Source organism: Eumetopias jubatus, unplaced genomic scaffold, assembly GCF_037043125.1.
Source record: "Eumetopias jubatus isolate StellerSeaLion01/CBP00866 unplaced genomic scaffold, mEumJub1_p1.0 scaffold_14, whole genome shotgun sequence".
NCBI lineage: Eukaryota > Metazoa > Chordata > Mammalia > Carnivora > Otariidae > Eumetopias > Eumetopias jubatus.
In genome coordinates this window covers 10,147,130-10,172,983 of record NW_028274820.1, presented here as the reverse complement: position 1 = coordinate 10,172,983, position 25,854 = coordinate 10,147,130, and the positions used below count along the sequence as shown (strand labels likewise).

General features: G+C 41.0%; 1 protein-coding gene across 3 annotated transcripts in view; it reads left to right on the top strand.

Moving 5' to 3' along the window:
* HECW1 (HECT, C2 and WW domain containing E3 ubiquitin protein ligase 1) overlaps positions 1 to 25,854 on the top strand; it is a 430,092-nt gene that overhangs the window by 356,159 nt on the left and 48,079 nt on the right. For all 3 annotated transcript variants that reach the window (XM_088018231.1, XM_088018230.1, XM_028108920.2), the window contains 6 exons: positions 1,875 to 2,009; positions 11,313 to 11,418; positions 12,346 to 12,442; positions 18,864 to 18,947; positions 19,396 to 19,505; positions 24,827 to 24,947. In XM_088018231.1, coding sequence (XP_087874357.1) covers positions 1,875 to 2,009; positions 11,313 to 11,418; positions 12,346 to 12,442; positions 18,864 to 18,947; positions 19,396 to 19,505; positions 24,827 to 24,947 — 653 coding nt within the window. The remainder of the gene's footprint in view (positions 1 to 1,874; positions 2,010 to 11,312; positions 11,419 to 12,345; positions 12,443 to 18,863; positions 18,948 to 19,395; positions 19,506 to 24,826; positions 24,948 to 25,854) is intronic.

Below are 25,854 nucleotides of genomic sequence, written 5' to 3'. Positions count from 1 at the left end.
TTAAATACTCAACATTTATAAAGTCCATGAAAAGCATCCATGAACTTACGATAAGAGGATAAATCTGTACAGCGCTCATGAAGGGAATTCGTTCGTATGGGCCGACCAATAAACAAAATTTTTCTAACTTTTAGCCCGGTGATTAACTCAACTTTTAGGAGTTCATACCAAAGAATTGCCACATATGCACAAACATAAGAAACCCATTTAACTTTAATTTATAAACTTGCAGGCATATAGTTGAATAATAAAAAAAACCTTCAAATATTGACCTCAGCTTATACCCGTGTGTTTAAAATCTCATGTTATATAAACATGTTGATAAATGTTTTCTTTTCCACTCACATTTTTTCTTCTTCAGATTCTTGACTCATTTTTCGATATCACTAGTGTCACTTTTGAACCACCGAACGTCATCTTCAGTCCCATCCAAATTACTGGACATACAGGCTTTTTTTTTTTTAAGATTTTATTTATTTATTTGGGAGATAGAAACAGCACAAGTATTGGGGAGAGGCGGAGGGAGAAGCAGACTCCTCACGGAAGGGGGAAGCCCAGCTAGGGGCTGATCCCAGGACCCTGAGATCATGACCTGAGTGGAAGGCAGACATTTATCCAACTGAGCCACCCAGGTGCCCCCACACAGGCCTTTTGGAATCTGTGTGGAATGCTGTCTTGGGAATTTTACTGCAAGTCACAGATACTGATTCACATGATATTAGGGGAGTTAATCTCCTATGTCCTGTGGGGCTATCTTTTGGTCTCCATAATGAAACCACTTCTGTATCACTTTTTATAGAGCTCTTTAATTAAAGAGACTTGTTTACAAGGACATCTAATACTTGAAATTATAAGCTCATACTTCCCAAGAATAATTTTTAAATCTGTATTTGACTTTGACTACTTCTGTCAGGTGGTATCTGAATGTGTCTACAATGAGCATTGATTGAGATCTTTAAGAGGAAATCACCTTCACCAAATATTACATTTTGTTCAAGACAGTATTTGAAAGATTGTTTAGTAGTACAAAAGGTTTGTTTTTCTGAAAAGGTACTAATTTTACGGGAGGTAATTTTAGATTTAAAAAATAACCTTTGCCACATACTGGATGGAACAGGTACAGTAATCAAACATTCTGCAAAGATTTATGAACAAGAATGTTTATTGAAGCATTATTTTTAAAACAATAAAAAAGTAAAATGTCCAATGATAGAGGGTACCGAAATCACTATGCATCCATCAAGCTGAATACCATATACCTACTAAAATTCTGTGCTAAAAGAATGTCTAATAACTTAAGGAAATGCTCATAAAATAATAGGTGAAAAAAACCTTCTAACAAAATTGTAGGTGCCAATGTGAGGAAAATATATAGATTATTTGTATATTTGCATAGAAAAAGAAAAAAACGGAAAAAAATCACTGTAATATTTTGGTGACTACTCTTGGATTGTGATATTTGGGATAATTTTGGTTTTCTTCTTACTTTTTTATCCTTTTAAAATTTCTTCTCGGTAAGACTGTGCTAGTTCTATAATCAAAAAGACTTTGTTTTAAAAATAAAATGATCCATACATTATTACTGGTGTTATTTTAATACATCAAAGGCTCTACTTTTCTAATTCTCCATGGTGAATACAATGTTATGATCATAAGTCTATAACGCCACAGTGTGAAGTGTTTATCAAGGACTGGTGGTGTTCCATTCAACTACTGAGCAAACGGATGCACAGTGCCCCAGTCTTCCATCTAGTTTTGAATAGATAGAAAGGAGGGACAGAAATAAACAAGAAGACTGAGCCCTGTAGCATTCCTTACTTTATTGCCTTCATTCTGGCTCTTTCTCATGCAGTATGCTTTTGGTCTATCTGCAGTCTTTTTTCGTGGACCACAACAGTCGAGCTACCACTTTCATTGACCCCCGAATCCCTCTTCAGAACGGTCGTCTTCCCAATCACCTGACACATCGACAACACCTCCAGAGGCTCCGGAGCTACAGTGCTGGAGAGGTAACACTCCCACGCCCCCTGCCACATTCACACTTCCACAGGCCCTGCTCAGGTGGGGCCAGAACAGTTTCAGTGGCTGGGATCTAGGATTCCCTGCTCCTCAAGGGGCTGTGCCATATCCACACTGGTCTTTAAAAGAATGAGGAGTCAGGGACACCCACGGAACTCCTTAGACCCATCTTCAGATTACCTTCCTTCTGCCTTCCCTTTTGCCCTAATAATCGCCACTGCTAAAAATCTGTCTAGCTTAAAGGAAATTGAAAATGCAGTGTCCACAGATCCGTACACCATGGCTGGAGCTGTGCTTCCTTAGGCCTGCCAGTCACATGTGAATTCCTAAAAGATCATACAGGGTGTGACTGACATTAAACTTCTGGCTCTTCATAGATCCCGGAGAAGACAGCAATACCATATACATGGACTAAAAACTGGGGGAAATCCACTGGGGACATGAATACTCTCTTCCCATCCTACCACGTGCTCTTTCCTGGTTTATATCTTTATACACTGCCTAGGGTTAACTTCCACTGAATCATGAAATCTGCCATCCTTCTTAAACATCATGTGCATTGCCTTTCTGAACTACGATCTCTTTATCCCATACCATTTCCTAACTTCCTTCCTCAAACCAAAACTCCAAACATAGCTCTTTTCTACTTTTAGTCAGTTCCTGGCAATATTATGAGCAAATCCCTTACTGACATTTCCCAAGTATTGGTACCATCCTAGAAACCACCAGGATCTTAGGAGATTATGGCCACTGAGAGCCATTTCTCATAAAACAGCTTGTTGAGTTGGATTACAGTGAGGTAAAAATGAAGTAGTACAGGATAAAAAGAAATGTGTGTGTGTGTGTGTGTGTGTGTGTGCACGCATGCGTGCACGCACGCATGCGCTCCTCCCCACTGCCCCTGGGGGTCATTCCAAGGAGAACTAGGGTGAACATTTCAGGAGAAATGGGGAGAAAAACAATCCACCTGGCAGCCTCAGATAGCAAACATAAGTCTTAAGGGAAGAGCCTGTTGCTCTTATATTGGTACCAGGTTACTACTTTTTTAGGGGAATCATCTGCATACTCTGACAGGTCTAACTCTTTCCAACCAAGGGCGCTCATGGTTTAAAGCCAGTGTGATAGAACGAATTTTTCTTTCATGGGTCATCTTAGGTATTGTTTTAGGATACTGCTGAAAACATGTTGATTCTTTCTTTCCACATATATGTAAAACGTGTTCATGGCCATGCAGAGAAGAATATTATACATCCCCAAGGGTTATGTGGGTGTCAGGACGCACACATAGCAGACACTCATCAGCAGACACACTTGCCAACTACAAAAAGCAGTGCCCCAACTTCCCAGCTCAACATGCATTATATTCCTCTCTGGTGGCGCTTTCATAACAGTTAAGAAAGTACAGCATTTTTGAGATAATAGTGGATAAATTCAAAAATCTGAGTCATTTTTGAAATATGCCCTTTAATTTATTTAAAATGTCAAAGCTCTTTAATATTATGAAGGCAATTTCAGCGCTAGTATAGAGTAACTCCATTTGACAAAAGAAGCTAAGTACTGCAGTCAGGTTCACTGTCAATAAAACAAAAAGGTAGGTTACTCAATGTAAGATGAACCCCTAAAGATATAGATCTCTTACATTTATAAGAAAATAATCTGAAAATACAAGTCTTCTAACATTTCTGTTGAAACGAGATTAAGGTCATGAGTACCACTTGCAATACCTGTTCTGAAACACTTATTTAATATGACTGAATAGCCTAAGCACAGTTACATTGACTATCAACAGTAATGACAAAGTACCACCTGCGTCAGCCAAGAAAAACTGTAACACATAACAATGAAAGGGTATAAATGTGCATCAACCATCTGTATTCTTGCTAATTCATTCACTCTCCAATTGACTCAGTTGATCAGGTTTTTAAACCCCTCCCATCCCTCTGCGCATCCTCTGTCCACTGGTAGCTTTGCGCTGACACAAGGAGAAACCAAGAAAAGCAACAAAGAGAGAAACTGGGAGGCAGAGAATAGCTGACCCAGAGGCAGCATACCAGAGAAAACAGAGACCCAGCCTCTGTGAAAATAAGTATCTGGTTCCTCCTGCTGTGAGAGCCCATAGCCTAGGGAATGAGAAGACAGGAGGATCTTGGTATAAAAACAGAAGGAGGGCGTGGTGGGTAATGTTAATTGTGTTTGCTGTGATGCGATTTTGCTCAACAAACACTGATTAAGTGCATGGCTTGCTATGAGCACTGTGGAATGCAAAGAAGTATGAGATATGATCCCTGCCCGGGAGAATTTTATATTCTATGCTTGAAGCCAGGCCAAAAAACACAGAGTTAAGTAACAAGAACAATTAGAATATGATTGAGTGCCAAGAGAGATGTTAGGACAAGTGCCACAGAAGTTCAAAAGAGGCCAAGGAAAGGCATCTTTAAAGTAAGGTACTTGACCTAACCCTAGAAAATTGGTAGAATCTAGCCAGATACAAAGGAAGAGGGAGGGCAACCCCACAGAGAGCCCGCGTGAGCAGAGGTGCAGCGGTAGGATCCAGAAAGGTCAGTAGAGAGACAATGAATCGTTCAGGGTGACCAGAATACTCTTTCCACTTGGGTTTTGTCTTGGTTTTTGTAAAGTTTTGAATATCACATGCTTGGCACTTTCTCATGAGCCCACTGAATGAATCTGAGAGGAATAACATGATAATTTTTTGTGTAAAAGTGGGCTTTAGGGGAGAAGACTACTGGCATTTTGAGGACACTTCTGTAATGTGTAGAATTGTCCCATGCCATTGCAGGACCTTTTTACCTGGTCCCGTCCATTAAATGTCAGGAGCACCCTCACCTCACCAATCACTATGACAACCAAAACAAAAAACAAAACAAAATACCTCTCAGCATTTCCAAATATTCCCATGTGGTAATACCACCTCAGTTAAGAACTGTATTTTATAGTCAGGCAAACTTAAATATCAAAACTTCAGGTCACACAGGGAGTTCAAGACCACAGTTCAGATCTAACTCCCCGTCCAGTGAAAAGTAGTATTTTACGAAGGAGACAGTGATGGCCAAGAAGAGGAAAGAAAAGAGTGATCTGCGGGAGTGGCCCCATTAGTGGCCGCTGGAGGTGGCAAAGCGACACAAGACCAAGGCCACCCTGTGGGAAGAAGCCTGCAGAGGTCAAGAGGTGGGAGGAAGGGGTACCTGGGACTTCAATTAGCAGATGGAGTCTCAGCTCCAGCTTCTCTACAGAGGAGGTGTGTGTCGCTGCTCCTTCCTTTCCTCTCTGGGGCCTCAGTTCCCTCATCTGCCGGTGGAGCAAGGGAACTCGACTCGACGGCCGGCTCTGTGATTCTCAGTCTGTGAGGCTTGAGGCGCATTAACAATGCACCGGCAAAATGAACAGAGGATGGCAGGTTTGCTGTTAGAGAAGTCGAGAATGAGGATGAAAACGGTAGGATATCCAATTTGAAATGACAGTTAAGCAGATGGAAATATGAGACTCAGGAACAATCGATGAATTATTTCCATAATCCATGGTTTTTCTGTGTCACATGTCAGGGGCACCGGGTGACTTGCTATGGATGTTTCTTAGATCACGACCTTAGGAATCAATATTTTCTGTTCACCTTCAAGAGCCATTCTCTTGAGTACTGCTCAGGAGTAAATATTTTTATCAATTGCTTTTAAAGACAGAATTGAAATCGATTTCTATATTCAGGATCCTAAATGGTAAAAATTTCCCTCAAAACCCCTATGATAGGTTATTAACAGAGACACTGTCAAATGTCTTTCAGATTTTTTTTACCTCAAGTGAAAATTTTTCAGGCAGTCTGCTGAAAGCAGTTCTCGGTAATATAGTGCTTTATGCATAAAAACATCATTATTTGATACTTTAACCTGCATTTTAGTACAGTGTCACATCTGTCTGCAATATACAAAAAAAGCATCAACAAAACAGGCCTAACTCTTCACATAATGTCCAAATGGAAATGGATACAGATAAATGGAAAGAGCATATAGGGCTATAAATATTGGATCCCATCTCTCAGTAAAGAAATCACTGAGGATCACATTTGTCTTGTTTATACTGCAAGTAACAATATAAATTAATCTTAATAAGGAAGGAAAACAGAGCACATAATTTTTATTTCTTTTACCACTTTATCTTGGTCAGGTTAGAAAATCAGTAGTCATAGAAAAGTTCTGGAAGGGTACACACAAAAAAGCATAATAGTAATTACCTCAGGAAAGGACAGGAATCTGGTAGAGGAGAGAAACTGACTTTTTATATATATATATATAATTCTTTTATTATATTACGTTAGTCACCATACATTACATCATTAGTTTTTGATGTAGTGTTCCATGATTCATTGTTTGTGCATAACACCCAGTGCCCCACGCAGAACGTGCCCTCCTTAATACCCATCACCAGGCTAACCCATCCCCCCACCCCCCTCCCCTCTAGAACCCTCAGTTTGTTTCACAGAGTCCATCGTCTCTCATGGTTCGTCTCTCCCTCTGATGTCCCCCCTTCATTTTTCCCTTCCTTCTCCTGATGTCCTCCATGTTATCCCTTACGTTCCATAAATAAGTGAAACCAGATGATAATTGTCTTTCTCTGCTTGACTTATTTCACTTAGCATCATCTCCTCCAGTTCCATCCATGTTGATGCAAATGTTGGGTATTCATCTCTTCTGACGGCTGAATAATATTCCATTGTATATATGGACCACATCATCTTTATCCATTCATCTGTTGAAGGGCATCTCGGCTCCTTCCACAGTTTGGCTATTGTGGACATTGCTGCTATGAGCATTGGGGTGAATGTGACCCTTCTTTTCACTACATCTGTATCTTTGGGGTTAATATCCAGGAGTGCAATTTCTGGGTCATAGGGTAGCTTTATTTTTAACTTCCTGAGGCACCTCCATACTGTTTTTCAAAGTGGCTGTACCAACTTGCTTTCCCACCAACAGTGTAAGAGGGCTCCCCTTTCTCCACAACCTCTCCAACATTTGTTGTTTCTTGCCTTGTCAATTTTTGCCATTCAAACTGTGTGACTTTTCACTTTAAAAGCAGGGGTCACTCTTGGTCATTCTTTGCAGTGAGCTTTTTGGATGACAAAAGTTATTTCATTGGCTCTGATAACACAGAGAAATCATCATTCAGGAAGCTTGCCTTTAGGGAGGGTAACCTGCACTGCTTCTAAAAATTTGGAATTTTCCTCTTGATTCCATGTAACCTATACTTGATTATAGGTTTGATTGGAAGTTTATAAAATTCGGACACTTAGGAAAATAAACTTTTGAATTATCAAGAGTAAGTAAAGAATGTAGAAAACACAGACACAGATGGGAAAGAAGTTAAAAGACCAATATAATACCCCATCTGGAGACACTTCCTGGTCTACAGAGAAATTAAAAAAAAAAAAAACTGAATCATGTTGTCTATGGTTCTGTATTCTACTTTACCAATACCATACCTTGGAGACTGTTCCCATGCCATTAAAATTCTTCTGTATTTTATTTTTTTTAAGATTTTATTTATTTATTTGAGAGAGAGAGAGAAAATGAGAGATAGAGAGCACGAGATGGAAGAGGGTCAGAGGGAGAAGCAGACTCCCCGCTGAGCAGGGAGCCCGATGCGGGACTCGATCCCGGGAGTCCAGGATCATGACCTGAGCCGAAGGCAGTCGCTTAACCAACTGAGCCACCCAGGCGCCCCAATTCTTCTGTATTTTAATCGTATGGATCTACCATAATTTAACTCAAGCCTTTCCTTGTACATTATGTTTATTATTCACTTTTCACTATTATAAGTATGTTGAACAACTCAAGCATAGTTCTCTCTCTTTTGTTTCCTTAACATAATTCTGAAAACTTTGTTAATGATCTGTTTTTAGAATACAAAAGGAATCTAGAGGTGAATGCAAATTCATCACTTGGGCCTTTCCTCTGAACTCACTATTTTTTTTTTATCATCAGGTCTCCAGCATTTTCAAAGAGAGCATTAGCTGATTATTAACCCAAATTCAGTCTAAAACCTGCAATTTTCAATCACGGCTTTAAAAAACCACCAGTTTACATTTCTAAATTGCAACACGGGAAGAGAAGCTTGCTTACCAGTCACTGAAAACTATTTTCTGAGCATATCTTTTTTTTTTTTCTAGAGAGCTTAATGTTTGAAGTTTTCACATTTGCAATTATGATTAAAGCTATCTCAACATCAAAAAGAAGAGAAATCTTAAAAGTAGTCCCTACTGCAAACTGGGTTTTAGCCAGTCATAGAAGAGTCATAGCATGTCTGGGGAGAGGCAGGCCCTTGGGGGGTTCCCTCTTTGTCTCTCTGTCTCACACACACACACACCCCTGGGAAACTCAGTAACACAAAAAGTGTCAAATGCGAAGGGAATTTAATGAATCATATTATTTTAGTTTTAAATGGAAAATCCATTCTTCCAGTCATTTTCAGTAGTTAGGAAAGCAAACGTTAGCATCATGTTTGCAGTGAGGTCCACATCAGGTCACCTAGCTGATATCAAACATTCCTCAGGATGGACCATTTAGTACTACTTTAGGGGAACAAGGATCCTAGCACATAGTAAACTCTAGACCAATCTCAGAATCTTCTCCAGCCATGCTTGAAATTATCTCCATCCCTGTAAATTCCTGGCTCCTAGTTGGACAAGGCTGTTTCTATCTAACCTTCCCATCCATCCTCATCTGTAGGCTCTCCGGTACCTCCTTTACCCTCGGCAGGTGTCTCTATGGTGCAGGTACCCCACTTGCCCTAACTTCCCCCTGTGTTGTTTCCTCCATCTCACTCATAGTTGGCCTGAGGCATATTCATCAGTCAGTTGTCTACCTTCAGAGTAGCTGGCCTTCATCTGGTTTCTGAAGTTTTTGAACCTGCCTTAGTTTTGCCAGTGAGCAGGTGACCTCAGAAAGTAGGCACCATTTTTCCCCAAAACATATCTGTAACATATGAATTCCCTATGGCAGCCAGGAATAGAAGTCAGCCTCTTCCTGTTTCAAAGTGCTCTTTATTTTGGGGCAACCCACCAACAATGAGACACTTTGGCTCATTGTGTGTGTGTGTGTGTGTGTGTGTGTGTGACAGCAGGCATCACCGGAGTTCGGTATACAGCCATGCCCTCCTGAGGTCTGTTATCAGATCTGCTTCCTCAGTTTCTCTCTGTAATACATCGTTTAGATAATCTTCAATGGAGTGGTCTTTCAAATTCCTGTCTTTACAGCATCAAAAATATTTCAAACACACATTAAAGCAGACGGATGTAATTCCTTCCAAGGAAAAGAGACCTATCATTTCCGTCCCAGAAAGGCTTTACATATTTATTAATTCAAGGAGAAAGAAATGTAGAGACTCAGCGTTGCCTATATTAATAGTCAGCAAACCTTTCTTTCATCACTTTGCATTGTAACCATGCTGTTGCAGAAGTACCAGCTTCTAAATCTTGGTGGCTGGCTACACTAGCAGTACAGAGCTGAGGGCTAATGACATCAAAGTGAGAAGTCCACCACAGCGGCACAGAATCTATTTCCTTGTCCCTCAAATAAGCAGTGGGCAAGGAGAAAGACCAGAGGAGAAAGGATGGGTCTGCCTCTCTACTACTTCAAGAAGAGCAATTCAAAGACTGCCGTATACAGACAGTGAACTGATAGCACATCTCTGCAAAGAAAGGGTTGTTACCCCTATCTGTGTGGAGGGTGGAAGTAGGACCCAGAGGAAAACCAGCAATTACCATGTCTTTAATGAGTAAGCCCTAAATAATCTGTCCTATTCATCATCTGCACCTATTCATCATCTGCAATATGACACATGGACTAGTCTCTTTTTTTTAAGATTTTATTTATTTATTTGAGACAAAGAGAATGAGAGAGAGAGAGAGAGAGAGAGAGAGAGAGAGTGCACATGAGGTGGGGAGGGTCAGAGGGAGAAGCAGACTCCCCACAGAGCAGGGAGCCCGACGCGGGACTCGATCCAGGGACTCCAGGATCATGACCGGAGCCGAAGGCAGTCGCCCAACCGACTGAGCCACCCAGGCGCCCGACACATGGACTAGTCTTAAATGGCCCCTTTGAGATTGACCTGACCTTTCCGGACTTTGTATCATAGGATCTCAATAACTCTCCTGAATTCTGTGGAAGTGAATTGTATACCAGTCTCAGAGGGAGAATTTTCTTTCCTTATTTGTCTGGGTGTTTGAGCACTTTTTAAGTATATTACAAAGTAATCCTCAACGTAATTCTTAAATGTTTTTAAAGCCTATTTTGGCATACTTTACCAAATACCATAGGATGAATCATACTCTGCAGCAAACCCCATATATTTGGTGAATGGACTCCAATGTGGAAATTCTGTAGGGCCTCTGTTTAAATAGCTTACGCTGCAAGGGTCCTTTGAGGAACAAATGTACATGGAATCATGGTAGAAAGCTCACTGCCACGCTCTAGAACTTAGGGGGTTTATTGAAACTTAAAATTGAGCTAAATTAATCATCACAAATATCAGTTTTAAGCTAAGCAAGTTTTGTATTTCATGAAGTTTTGTCAAAATGCCCATCCAAAACTAAGGTATTGGATGCAGGCTAATAGCAGGAGAGGAGTCAACAAATGCTTTGCAGTCAAGCATTGGTTGGTACCCTGGTTCTGTCTCTTACAGTTAAAAATGTTGTAAAAACTTAATTTATCCCAATTCTCAGTTTCCCTGTTTGTAATCTGGAGTTAATAATGCTCATCCTTCAGAATTTTGAGAGAATAAAAAGATACTATGTGAAGAGTAGCCAGCACAGTGAATGGAATAGTAGGCACTAAGCAAAGAATGGCCATCTGAGAGTGATATGCGCCGTTAAAAAGAGCAAGTCCATTCCACATTCAGTGATGAAGTTCAGTGCTACTCTTAGAAATGAAAGTCACAAACTTATCTTTACTACTACAATGAATACTATGATAGTATTCATGTAGAATTTATTTGTCTCTTGAATGTATTTACGAAGAAAAATGTTTCTTAGTCTACTCAGTATATTAATCTGGTTAACATTTATAACATTTAGCACAATCACTTTCTTAAAAACCATCAACCATCCTACTTAGTCTTTAAAAAAAAAAAAACTTGCTCATTTCTACTCACTTTAAGGATTGTAACTTCATTTCTTTTGTAACTTAGGTGATATCAGGATCTTTTACCCCCATATTGAAAAATTAGTATCAAAAGACCATCTGAAATTGATAAGATTTCCAATGCTAACAATTTTATTTTGAAATTAGGCTTCAGAAGTCTCTAGAAACAGAGGAGCCTCTTTACTGGCCAGGCCAGGACACAGCCTAGTAGCTGCTATTCGAAGCCAACATCAACATGAGTCATTGCCGCTAGGTATGTATCATGTTTTGGGGACCCTGGATACCCAATAGTTAGCCTTTTTTTTTCTTGTCATGAATCTTTTAATAGTCAGGAGTCTGTGTTTTCTTTTTCCTCCCCTATGGTATAATCTACCCCTACCCTTTGCTTCCATCCCCCTTTTGCCACGTTTTCCTTTCCTTTCACTCCTCAATTTGACCTTCCATCTTCCCTCTTTCTTCTCGGCCCTCTTCCAGACCCTCATCCCCTTCTTCTTTATTCCATTCAGTGATTTGTTAGCCAAGTCCAGGAGAGCATAGTTTAAATGAGGTGATGGATCTTGTTGCTGTTAGATGCAGTTTTAAATTTAGAACTCCTTTCCCAGGTGTGCACGGGGATAAGTCAGCACAGTCTTCATTCCTAACCTCAGTTACCTCCTGAGGTACATGCCACTTGTATCAAGGGAAGTGAAGTGAGAAAGCCCAAACGGATGTGGGTACTTCCATTATCACTACTAGGAAATTAACCTTGGCCAAGGTTGTAAGGGTCAAGTGCTCAGAAAAGGATTTCTTTGAACTCATAAAGAATTTTTTGCCATAAATCTATTGCAAAATGACCAAGAGAAGTCAGAAGGAAGAGAGTACAACTCCCCTTATGGAAGAGCTATTTTATTCTCCTTCACCTGTTCACACGGGGATGAGTTAACACCCAGTTAAGTTCCTGGAATGTTAAAGATAATTAACTTAGATCTGGTTCACTTTTGGTTTGATCTTTTAAAAATGATAATGCTATTATGTCACGGGAAAAAAAACCCTCAAGAGTTCACATTTTTTTTGATGAGTATGCTACCTGCCCTTCAAACTCCTGTGTTAATCCTGGTATCAAGCAGCCATTTTCCAACCACTATAGAAATTATCTCTGGGCTGAAGACTCAACCACAACTTGCACTTTTGTCTGTTTCAGCATATAATGACAAGATTGTGGCATTTCTTCGCCAACCAAACATTTTTGAAATGCTGCAAGAGCGTCAGCCAAGCCTGGCGAGAAACCACGTACTCAGGTAGGGGCTTGTCCCTCACCCTCGAGCTCTAGGTCTCCCCAGCTAGTCTTCCAGGTGGGACAGCACCTCTGTGGAGAGAGAGCAGAAGCCTATGATGTGTTTTGTTTGTGTATTTAAATATGTCTTGAATACTTAAAATGAAGGATCTCTGAAGGGTTGCCAGGTTGCCAGGTTTTATATTATTCATACGATGTTAATATGATTTCTCATTGACTCGGAGGGAAGCACAGAAAAAGTAAAATAGCTTTCATCAAAAAATTACTTATGTAAAGCACCGTATAAATTTTTTTATTCAAGAATAATTAACATTAATTGTTATATTAGTTTCAGGTGTACAATATAGTGATTCAACAATTCTATGCATTACACAGTGCTCATCAGGATCAGTATACTCTTAATTCCCTCCACCTATCTCACCCATTCCCTCGCCCACCTCCCCTCTTGTAACCATCAGTTTGCTCTCTATTGTTAAGGGTCTGGTTTTTTTGTTTCTCTTTTTTTTTTTTCCCTTGCTTGTTTGTTTTGTTTCTTAAATTCTACATATAAGTGAGATCATATGGTATTTGTCTTTCTCTGACTGACCTATTTCATGTAGCATTATACCCTTTAGATCTATCCATGTTGTTGCAAATGGCAAGATTTTATTCTTGTTTATGGCTGAGTAATATTCCATTGCATATACATATACCACGTCTTCTTTATCCATTCATCTATGGATGGACACTTGGATTGCTTCTGTATCTTGGCTGTTATATATACACGCTACAATAAGCACAAGGGTGCATATATCTTTTTGAATCAGTGTTTTCATTTTCTTTGGGTGAATACCCACTAGTGGAATTATTAGATCATGTAGTAATTCTATTTTTAATTTTTTTAGGAACCTCCATACTGTTTTCCACAGTAGCTGCCCCAGCTTGAATTCCCACCATCACTGCTTGTGGGCTCCTTTTTCTCCACATCCTTGCCAGCATTTGTTGTTTCTTGTGTTTTTGATTTTAGCCATTCTGACAGGTGTGAGGTGATACCTCATTGTGGGTTTGATTTGCATTTCCCTGATGATGAGTGATGTTGAGCATCGTTTCATGTGTCTGTTGGTCATCTGTATGTCTTCTTAGGAAAAATATCTATTCATGTCCCCTGCCCATTTTTAATTGGATTATTTAGAGGGTTTTTGGTGTTGAGTTGTATAAGTTCTTTAACTATTTTGGATATTAGCCCCTTATTGGATATATCATTTGCAAATATCTTCTCCCATTCACTAGATTGTCTTTTGTTGATGGTTTCCTTCACTGTGCAAAGGCTTTTTATTTTGGCGTAGTCCCGATAGTTTATTTTTGCTTTTGTTTCCCTTGCCAAAAGAGACATATCTGTAAAGATGTTCCTACAGCCAATGCCACAGCAATTCCTGCCTATGTTCTCTTCTAGGAGTTTTATGGTTCTAGGTCTCACATTTAGGTCTTTAATCCATTTTAAATATTTTTATCTTTAAAATATCATCATTTAGTGGTAAACCAACTATTAGATGAACATATTCAAAAATAAACCAACAAGTAAACCAAAGCAGCATGTGTTCTAACTACTTAAATCTTACTGTCCATTAGTGTCATTGTTGAATGAGTGTCTCTGAAACTGAATCACTTCATTTGGAAAGGATAGCCACCCAAAGTGAACTTAAATCCCACTTTCTCCCCAAGATATCCAGGTAACTCTCTGCTTCAGTTGACTACATAGCACTTTGGAAGCTGGCTATACATGATGGTTAAGTGTGTCCCCTTGCAGTTTGCATTCTTGCTTCAGCTCTGAGAGACCATCGACCTGGGCATGTTATTCAGCCCATATATACCCTTGATCTCCTCAGATACAGAGTTTCCCTGTGGGCACTGTGGAGATGCTTTTATAGGTAGGTGTGTAAAGGATCAGGGAAGGTGGGTGGGAGTGCAGTCACTGACTACCTCTGACTCCTCATCTCCCATTTGGTGGGCTTTTGAATCTCGCTGACAACTGTAGTGCTCTGGTTTGACCTCCTCAGTGAATCACCAACACCTGAAAATAGCCCCTCTGCTATTCAAATTCCTATCACTCCTGTCAGGGTGGGTCATTCACTATTCTCCCCACACACACCCACACACCCTCACGGACGCCTCTTTTCCCTGCTTTTTACTCTGTGTGAATTAGAATCACTGTCCTCCCCGTTGCCGGATCTCCCCTCTTGCCTCTTTCTCTGCCTCCACATCCAAACACCTGCCTCCTCACTTTGTCTTCCAGCCTTTTTTTTTTTTTTTCTTCCCTATCACGGCCTGTGTTTGGGTGCTCAGCATTCCTCTCCTGGATTTTGTAGGGATCTCCTAGAAGATGTCCCCTCGGTCTAGGACAGAATTACCTTCTTATAGCACAGAATAAATCATCTTACTCCTGGCCTTCAAAAATCTTCCCATTGTGTGTAAAATAAAGTCGGGATTTCTAAGCACAGTTTCCATGGTCTCCGAAGGCTGGCCCTAACCTAACTCTCCATCCCATGCTAATTTTTTCCTTCTAGGATCTTCCACCTCCACCAGCCTTTGCTCTCTCCTACTTCTTCCCTCTCGGGAATGGCTTTTCTCTCAAGGACCTCTCAACTCATTTTAAAGGCTCAAAACCAAATGCAAAGATTCACTGACCTAGGCATACTTCAGTGCTTCTCTTGCCTCGCTTTGATAGCATTCCTTTTTTGTCCTTTTAGTGTATTTTTCCATTATCTCTTGAATGCTGGCTGTACTGATGTCTCCCTACGACATGTAAGCTCCTTAGAGCAGGACCCCCTGGTCTTTGCCTTTGTATCACTCTGCCCGTCCGAACCTAGTCCTCTACTTTGAAGCTAAGAAACACTAACTACCTTTAGAGTGAATGAAAGAGCTTTAGCATGAACAGATGAGACTTAGCATGAGTGATTGTCACTTCCACTTCTGTTCAACTCTGCCCATTTTATTACGGTGCCACAGAAGGCAATGCCATACTCAGTCATATGGGTCATCTGACTCACAGTATATCATAATTTAAGGGAATTTCCGAAGAATTTTCAGAGGAGTTGTACTATCTGAAAAGTTTCTGAGAGACTGCTGCTCTTGAACATTTTTTATGTTATGATTCTATTAGTAAGTAATGAGTTCACAGCTAATTTTTTGGAGGAATTTAAACTCACCAAAGGCACTAGAGTCTCATTTAAGTCGTTTTAAGAGTGAAAAATGCAATCCCGTGGGTAAAAGAGCGAAAGTAAACTATCTTCAGCGCTATCGCATAGTACCACATGATAACAAAATTCAAGAAACCTTAAAGGCTTTGTCGCAGTGCAGAATTACACAATTACGATTTTCCTGATATGGGGGAACTTGGAATTAAGGCATCTTGGAATTGGAAAAATCTTGGCAATTATTTAGTATAGAAACTAATAGCTTCTTCTTTAAGATTTTGGATTCCTTTAAGGACCTGTAGGCTCAGGATGAAAACCCAAATATCTCATCAAAAGCAGAAGGCCCACAGTAACTAAGAGGCTATGGAATTAAAAAGGGAGAACAAGAGAAAGAAGTTGCTCTGCAGGGAGTCAGGCTTACAGGAACCACTACTTGCTGTAACCGGGCCTGTGCTTGCCCCTGGATGGGACGTGAGGGTGAGTCAGCTCCATTTCAAAGGTCCAAAGGTTGAAAAGAGCACCTTCTTTCCCCATGATACTGTTCAGGGGAAGAAATTACTGCTTGCTCCGTGGTCTCCAAGTGGGGCTGTGACCCCTGTTCCACCATTGCTATTCTCAGGGAGCCATGGATTCACTATCTTGGATCCACAAAGCCAGTTCCTGGGTCAGGGGGCAGAGGGTGAGTCCTCAGAAAACTGTTCAGCAGACAACAGTGAATCCTAAGGAAGCCACATGTGGAGAGGGAAGATGGAGCCAGAAAGCCCAGAGGTTAATGACATTTGTTCACTTTAAGGGTCAGGGGTAGCAGCTCTCCTTCATTCATTCTTCCTTCAGCTGGTGCTTTTATTGTGCCAGGATTCTGAATCAGAATTGCAGTAGGACTGTGTATGCAGTAGCAAAGCAAAACAGACATTGGCCCTACTTTGCATGGTATTTGCTATCTATTGAGGAAGGCAGATGATAGACAAGTTTGACTTTTTTTTTTTTTAAGCCATATATAACTATAGAATGTGTTAAAGGCCACAAAGGGCAAGATCAGAATTCAGTGATAGTGATAAAAGAACGTCAAGGATTTCATTTGGGTAGCAAGTTTTGAAGTCTTGGAGGCCACAAGAGGAGATGTCCAGATGTCAAGGAGGCAGGTGGCTCTACTGAACTGAGCCCTGGGGAGAGTTTTGCACTGGAGTTTTCCTGGTGGGCAGGGGTATATGTAAGAGAGGCATCTGGCATTCTAGCCTTTAGAGATCTTTCCCAGTTCCAGTACCTTTAGGATTGAGTTCCGGCGGCATTTGGAGGCCCCCAGACCACTGGGTCTGCATGAAATTTTCATACACATGACAGAAAGTGCAACGTCCTGTGGAGAGCCACTGAAAGTCTCAGAAAACTGTGCTTGGCTTTCTGATGCACGGATGTGGTTCATGTAAGTGGTGGGATAATAGAACCAGAGCAGGGCAGTGCCACTTACTGTGGGCACTTTGCTGCCCTAGTGGAGTTGACCCCCTTTGGACTTCATTTCCTCAGGGACACTGGGAACAAAGGGCAATCCCTAGAACGTTCTCCCTGTTTTTTTCACCCAGACAAGGAGACCAGGGGCTTACCCACATATAGGTCCCTTGGGGCAACCAGATGATCTGCCCCAGGGGCACTGTCATTGGGAGAACATAAATTTGAGAGTCCTTTGTGGGGCTGAGTCAGTAAACCAGGGGAGCAGATCCACAAAAGTCTTCCAAATAAGAGGTCTGTGAGGTGGTATCAGGATTTAGGGCCAAAGCTCAGGAACATGGAATCGAGAGCATAGGGACATGAAGGGAGAAACAGGTGGTGGAGGAGGCTGGGCTTCCACATCCTCCCTGCAAAATGATGTGTGGACGGTTCTGCTCCATTTTTCAAACCCCCAGTCAGAGAAGACACTATGAGCACCCCCAGGTTTTGGCAATAGCCTTTACTGCAATGGCACGTTACCTATACTGAGAGCTTGGGTCACGATGCATTTCTCTGTTTAATCTTATTTTGTGTATCTTTTTAGAGGCCACAAAGTTTCCCTCTTAAAAAGTACACACCCCAAAAGGTCAAGTTTGTTTTATTCTTGCCCGAAAATGTGCAAGTAATGATGAAGGATTGGGTTCACATTATTATAATCAGAGAGAGGAAAAATTTGTATCTGCAGTATTTTTATAAATAGATATTTTAAAAAGTCAAACATTGGAGGAAACTGAGTATAGGGTATACTGGATGGCTCTGCATTGATTCCTACAACTACATGTGATTCTAAAACCATCTCATAATAGGGGAGCCTGGGTGGCTCAGTCGCTAAGCGTCTGCCTTTGGCTCAGGTCATGATCCCGGGGTCCTGGGATCCAGCCCCGCATTGGGCTCCCTGCTCGGCGGGAAGCCTGCTTCTCCCTCTCCCACTCCCCCTGCCTGTGTTCCCGCTCTCGCTGTGTCTCTCTCTGTCAAAGAATTAAATAAAATCTTTAAAAATAATAACAATAAAAACATAAAATAGTCTCAAAATAAAAATTTTTACAAAAAAAGAGTTAAATATTAAAAAACATTAAGTCTTCTCAGATTTCTGTGGCATCTCTTCAAGAAAGGGAGGAAAATTTAACTTCTTTGAAGCCTGCATACGATGGAATGATTCTTGGCTGTGGCATTTATAATATTTGAATGTCAGAGAATCAAAGTACAAAGTTCATTTGATCAAAATAAATGTTATATTTTTTTTCTAGAGTCATTGGAATAATTTGTCAGGTTGGAGTTGGAGGTCATGAGAGAGATCAGAATGCAAATTATTAATTAAACAGAGAAATTGATGCCTGCGCTCCGACTGACCTGGGAGACTCTGGTATTCTAGATGCCAGACCCTCTCTTACCCAGTGTGGCATTATACATTTTCCATCAGGCACAAGGTTTCTCAGGCTCTTCCCCCCCCATGGCTCCCAAGACACCGTGAGCCCACAACAGTCCTCCAGCAGCTCTCCTTACCCAGCTTCACTCCTGACTGTCATAGCTATGGGAGGACCTACCTTTGTTGAGTTCTTCAGCTTCCATCCGTGTGTGCTTCTGAGGATGGATGATCCCTTGTAGAGCATCATGGGAACCTGCCACAGGAACTTAAAATGCCACAAAATTCACTGGACATTAGAACATCGCTAGTCAGCCATATTGGCAGAGAAAAAAATGAGTCAGAATGGGATTTATTCCCTAGCTTATCTGTTGGTAATTCTTACTTTATTTCCCACATTATTCTAGGGAGAAAATCCATTACATTCGGACTGAGGGTAATCATGGGCTTGAAAAGTTGTCCTGTGATGCAGATCTAGTCATTTTGCTGAGGTAAGGGGCTAAGCCTGAAACACTTCTTGGAAAGGCTGCTCTGGGCAGTCTTCCTCCACTACAGCTATGACCGAAACCCTCACCATTTGTTTTAGAGGATTCTACTGGCTACAACGAAAGTAGGGCCCCCACCCTTGGACCGGCTGTCCATCGCCTTCTTTACATGTACAACTGGGGTATCAAGAACTGTGTGTGGCACTTGATGGAGACTCTATTATTTCAGGATTAATTAGGGTTTAAAATAACACTGAGAATTTGTATGCTGGCATGTGCCTGTCTAAGTGAACCAAAGTGCTTTTGTTGCCTTGTGAGAACTGTAACGACTATGACCCCAATTCATGAATATTCTCTCATGGACAGAAAACTAACTTTTTTTCTCTCTTCTTCTTCCTTCTCCTCTGCTTCTTCTTCTTATTCCTCCTCCTCTTCTTTTTTCCTTACTTTGCAGTCTCTTTGAAGAAGAGATTATGTCCTACGTCCCACTGCAGGCTGCCTTCCACCCTGGGTACAGCTTCTCTCCCCGCTGTTCACCCTGTTCCTCACCTCAGAACTCCCCAGGTAACTTGAGTATCTGGCATTCTGTCTCCTGTAAGCGGCCATCTGTGTTTCCACCAGATGAAGGTGGAACAGAGGCAGTTGTATATATGTCCTCTCTCCCTTCTTCCCTCTCAGTTTTCTGACTGAAAGCACACTGCCAAAATTGGGTGTTGACAAATTGCTGCCTGTTTTTGTTATAATGCATTCTACATTTTTAAATAATTTGAATTTTTTTTTACAAAAACAGTATTTCATGACATGTGAAAACTATATGAAATGCAAATTTCAGTGTCTGTAAATAGAATTTTATCAGACCCCGGCCAAACCTGTTTATTTATATATCTTCTATAGCAACTTTCACACTACAACAGCAGAGATGAGTAGTAACGATGAGACCGGATGGCTGCAAAAGCTTAAAATATTTACTATCTGGCCCTTCACAGAAAAAGTCTGCTGACCCCTGCTCTAAATTGCTTTTGTATTCCAAGGTACTCTGCAGGCATTTAGAAGGGAAGAGCCCTTTCTGAATGAAACATTCTGCCATATGACTCAGAATGTTATTAGATACCAGTTTTCGTAACTTTTTGCTAAGGTGTAAAGGAATTGCTCGGTGATATGGTTACTAGGGACCACCATAACATTCCCCCATGAAGACGCTGAAGAGTTGTCTTACATGCGCAATTGTTCCCCTAGAGTTTCCTTTGTGTATTAGGATTAATTTACTCATGATACAGAAATTCTTTATACATATTTTCCATTTCAAATAAGGAAATGTCCACTGAACTCTTTAGTGAAAAAAGAAGATACTGCTCCCAGGTTCATCAAAATAACTAGTTTAAGTAAAATCCATACTCCCAAGTGGGACCCAGATATTGGAGAGTTTTTCCTCAGTTGTTTGGTTTACAATACCACCTTGTTCAGAGTCTTGGTGGTAAACTCAAATTCCTTTTTATAACTTTAAAAGTAAAGGGATTTAGTTTTTAAAATCTAGTAGGTAGGTACCTGGGTGATAGGAAGTAAGGAGGGCATGTGATCTGATGAGCACTGGGTGTTATAGGCAACTAATGAATCATTGAACACTACATCAAAAACTAATGATGTACAAATCTGAAGGGGAAGAAATCAGAGAGGGAGACAAACCATGAGAGACTCTGGACTCCAGGAAGCAAACTGAGGGTTACAGAAGGGAGGAGGGTTGGGGGATGGGATAGCCGGGTGATGGGTATCAAGGAGGGCTCATGATGTGATGAGCACTGGATGTTAGACTCAACTAATGAATTGTTGAACACTACATCAAAAACTAATGATGGCTAACTGAACATAATAAAAAAAAAAACTAGTGATGTACTATATATTGGCTAATTGAGCTTAATTTAAAAAAATGAAAGAAAGAAAAAGAAAAAAATAGTAAAATAAAAATCTAGTAGGTTTGTATCTCACAGCCTCTAGAGTCAGAGTCCAAGCGTGGCTTTTGAAGCCACTGGAGAAATTCACAAGAGATACAGAATTTAGTAGTGTGTTCAGTCCCTCAGAAGGGATGTCTCACTCAGCATTACTTGGTACTGCCGCAGGTCTCTAAAACGAGGATCTTAGTTTGGCTCCTCCAAGTCATGTCACTCAGAACTATCTCTTAGAGGTAGTTTTGTTAATTGCTAAAATCTGTTTCTAAGTCGGTCTCCTCCTCATCACTTCCTCCAAACCAGTGCACCAAAGGCGTTATTAAGGACACAACATAATTGAGATGCCCTGACCTGAGAAAAGAATTTTGAGGAGCTTTGCCCCAGCCAACGTCAGGACAGTCAAATGTTTCCAATGCACACTTTTGGGGAGCAGAGCCTTCCATTTGGGGGCATCTATTGGCCTGCATAATGATCTGTCATTTTGTGGTAGATACCGCCCAGCCTGATAAAGTATCTGTACTTTGGTCCAAACATTTGACAGTAGAGTATGATTTTAACATCATTACATGGGGGAGATATCATATTACAGGTAGAAAAATAAGAGAGAATAAAGAGTTATTTGCTAAATGATAATTACTTGCATAACTTTTATAAAAGGAATCAACTTTCCTAATGAGGCATTACTAATCCCATGAACCCAATTCATTTTAATTCTTAATTCTCCTAGCTCTGACCATGGGGTCCTAGATTATGTAATCCAAATATTTTGATGTTAAATTTTATAATTCCCGTTTTTCCAGACCTTCATGAAATTTACCTGGGTACTACAGAGATAGCAAATCATAGATATTTATGCCAAAGTACTTTGTAAAGCATAAATTACTAGAAAAATACACAGTAGTGATCATGGGCATAGTGGTAGTACCAGCAGTAATAAAAGTCATATTATAAAATATACTGCTTTCTACTGGGCAGAAAATGCTACTCTCCTACAGACTTGTATTCTAGTTCAACCTGTAGCCTGAAACCTAGCATTTCACTGAGGATAGCTCTTTTCAAGTGGTGCCTGTTGGTTCCCTTACACCTCAGGTACAGGGGGGCACAAAGGTGAGGCTGGTGACCTTCACGCTTCCTTGCTTATACTGCTCAGCTGTCTCTCCCAACCACCCCCAAATGCTGTCATCTACCGGCCTTTCTCTGATTCTCAAAGACTGTGGTCACTGTCTCATAGTCTCACTCTCCTTCCCAAGTCCTTCCATCGTCCTGAATGACTTCAACATACACAAGGACACCCATTCATTTCCCTGGCCTCCTGGTTTCTGGAATTTCTGGTCTGCAGTGACCTTCCCCCCACTGCAACCACTGGTTCCCACAGCCATCTTTCCCACCCCTGTTGTCATCTCTAAAATCACTGACTCAAGCATCTTACTCCCATCCAACATGCTGGTTCAACTGCTCTCCCCATTACTGTCCTTTGTCCTCATCAGGACCTCTAGTTCATGCATGTCTCTCCTTTCCTTTCTGTTCTTCCCTTACCCAGCATAGATTCCACAGTTCATTTTTTTGGTGACATCTGTGCCAGTGGCCTAAACTCCCCAGTCCTCTCCATTTTGTTTGCAGAACTCTGCCCCTAGTTACACATGCTATCTGCTTCCTCTACATCTATGCTCAGGCATTCTTGGGCAAATTCATCTGACAGGGCAGATTACAGATATAAGTTAGTCATCTCTCACCTCACCTGGACCTTGAACACCCAAAAGAAAACTCTACCACATTTCCTAGGTAAACTTCTGTACTGCTATTTATTTTCTTTCTTTCTTTCTTTCTTTCTTTCTTTCTTTTTCAGAGAGAGAAAGAGCACATACAAGCAGGGGGAGGGGCAGATGGAGAGGGAGAGAGAGAATCTTAAGCAGGCTCTATGCCTAGCATGGAGCCTGACACAGGGCTTGATCTCACAACCCTGGGATCATGACCTGAGCCAAAATCCAGAGTCAGACACTTAACTGACTGAGCCACCCAGGTGCCCCTCCACTGCTATTTCGAATGTTTATGCTCCCCTCAAAACTCTGTGTCTCTCCTAGCAAGTGATGTCCGTTCTCCCTTCACTAAGAAAACTGAAGCCATTAGGTAGACATTTTCTCAAATGCCTGCTACCGATTCTACAAGCCTACCAAGCCTACCAAGCCGACCCCTCCTTCCACTCGACACCAGTGCATTAGAGGAGGTGTCTTCAGTAAGGTCACCATGACCTCCAGACACACAGTCCAGTGAGTAATTCTCACATTTAACATTAAGCCACGTGTGACATCACCGACTGCTCTCCCTCTTGAGTCACCCCTTCAGTAAGCTTCTGTGACACTACAGTACGCATTTCAACTACGTCTTTGGCCACTGATGCAGACTCATCCTTCACTGCCTACCATGCCCGAGACTCAGTCCCAGGTTTCTTCTCTTCTCTCTCTCAAACCGTGTCTCTTTCCAATTGAACATTCAAAAGCAGCACCATCAAAAGCCGAGCTCATGCTCTCCCCTACAGATTTGTTCTTCTTCCATTGTACCCCATCTCCACGACTATCACTGCAGTCCCTTCAAGTACAAAATCTAAAGCCCACCTCTCCCTCCTTGCCTATGTCCAGTTCATTGCCTCCTAAACACATCTCAGTTTATCCCCTTCTCACCTCCACTGACACCACCCTAGTCCAATTTAAGCTTCCTACACCCACCCCAGTCCTCTCATTTTTCTCTCTACTGCGGAAAGCCTGATGTTTTCATAACTCAAGGGTCATCACGTCAGTCCTCGTGCAATGGCTTCCTATTGTGCTTAGTATTAAACAAAACTGTTTAGCAGAATGGACCTTATCCCGTTTGATCATCTACCCACCTCTCAAGCCTTGTTTTGCATCACTCTCATCCTTGTACCCTGTGCTGCAGATAAATTGGAGCACCACTTTCTGTTCTGCTGCAGTACCTTTGCACATGCTGATCCTCTACCTAGATTGCTCTTCTCCCAGCTCATCTCTTGTCTTAGTTAAATGGAAGCCTTACCCAACTAATTCGGTGTAATTCATGCTTACTTATTCTTCAGATATTCCCCAGGGAAGCCTTCCCGAATTTGGCCAGAGTGTTCTGTGATATCAAAGGACTGAGTTCCTTTCCTTCATGGGTAGCAATCATCTCAACTTGTAATTATATTCTCCTTCCTGTGAGTTTGTTGGTATCAATCTTCTTTAGAATATTAATTCGATACCTGGAAAATAGTAGTTAGTGAAAGGGCAAGCCATGATTCTGGCCATCTGTAAAACCCGGAGAAGAATGTTATTTTTTCCACTCCTTTTCTCATTAAAATGTATATAAGACTAATAAAGCATTCACAAAGCATTCTAAGTGATACAAAAACTCTCTTCTATAAAATCAACAAGTCATTATTATTATTATTATTATTATTACAAATGTTTCTTCTATGATGCAAGATAATCTAATGTAAATTCCTCAATGCTCTGGGCCCTACTGGACCCCTGTGTTTATTTGAGGGTCAGTATAGTTAGAGAAGTATGACATACACATGTGTTAGTCTGAGTCGCCTCGTTACAATCACTTATAACATAAAAACTCATGCAAGAAAAATTTAGACTAGCTTGATTTGTGGATTTAGACTATTTAAGTACAATTAAGCCAGCAAATATGCTCACCAAGGTATTTTTAAGAGAAATACAACTTGAAGTGGCCTGGAAGACAAAAATGTTTATTGTCATCAGAATTCACTTTTCTCTTTATTATGTTATTTCCATTTATTATAAAAGAAACTGAAAGTAATGGAAATCAAGGGAAACTTTTTTGAGAAGAAAAATAAGAAGATATAGGAATGTATCTCTGGTTGGCCCTTCTTCTAACATTGCTCCACATATCAGTGATGACCTTCAGACCATGTGCTTCTCTCTGCAGGCTTACAGAGAGCCAGTGCAAGAGCCCCTTCACCCTACCGGAGAGACTTTGAGGCCAAGCTCCGCAATTTCTACCGAAAACTGGAAGCCAAAGGATTTGGTCAGGGTCCAGGGAAAATTAAGTGAGTGCTCCAGGGCTTGGTCACTGAATTCAGATGCTAGATGTTCCTATCCTCCCCCCCCCCACCATGCCTCTGTGATACTTTTTGGAGATTGGATTCCATGGTGTGGTAACAGTCATGTTCATAGAAGGGAGGAAGGTTGAAAAAAAAGAAGTTGGGAAGAAAGAAGAAAGGAAGTTAAATTGGAAGAGAAGCAAGAAGGAAGGAAAGAGAAGAGAAGGAGAGAGATAAAAAAAACAGATTTCAGACACAGGCATATATAAAATTAATGGTAAACCTTTTCAGAAAACCAAGAATCTTGAACTAAATTACAAAAAAAAAAAATTGTGTATTTCCTCTTACTTATTCTTGGGACAAATTTAACTCATTAGTCAAATTCATGGATTCTGTAACTTTGTAACTGAGGTCTAAGTGAATAGTTACATTTTTCCCCCTCTGGGTTTATTATTTTCGTCTTTAAAATTTAAATCAGGGGCGCCTGGGTGGCTCAGTCAGTTAGGCGACTGCCTTCGGCTCAGGTCATGATCCTGGAGTCCCTGGATCGAGTCCCGCATCGGGCTCCCTGCTCAGCGGGGAGTCTGCTTCTCCCTCTGACGCTCCCCCCTCTCATGTGCTCTCTCTCTCTCATTCTCTCTCTCTCAAATAAATAAATAAAATCTTTTAAAAAAATAAATAAATAAATAAAATTTAAATCTAAACTCAGGAATCCAACTTAGAGAGAGCCTTTGGAATTGATCAAAAGAATCCTAAAAGTAGTCCAATATGATGGAGTGCATCCAACTATAAAAATGTACATGTGCTCCCAGTGTTTTGAAAAGAGCATTAAAATAAATCCATTGCTGAACTCATGGAATCTGCACCTCGTTTGGAGAGGCCAGAGAGTGAGACCATAAGCTCGGGCACTCAC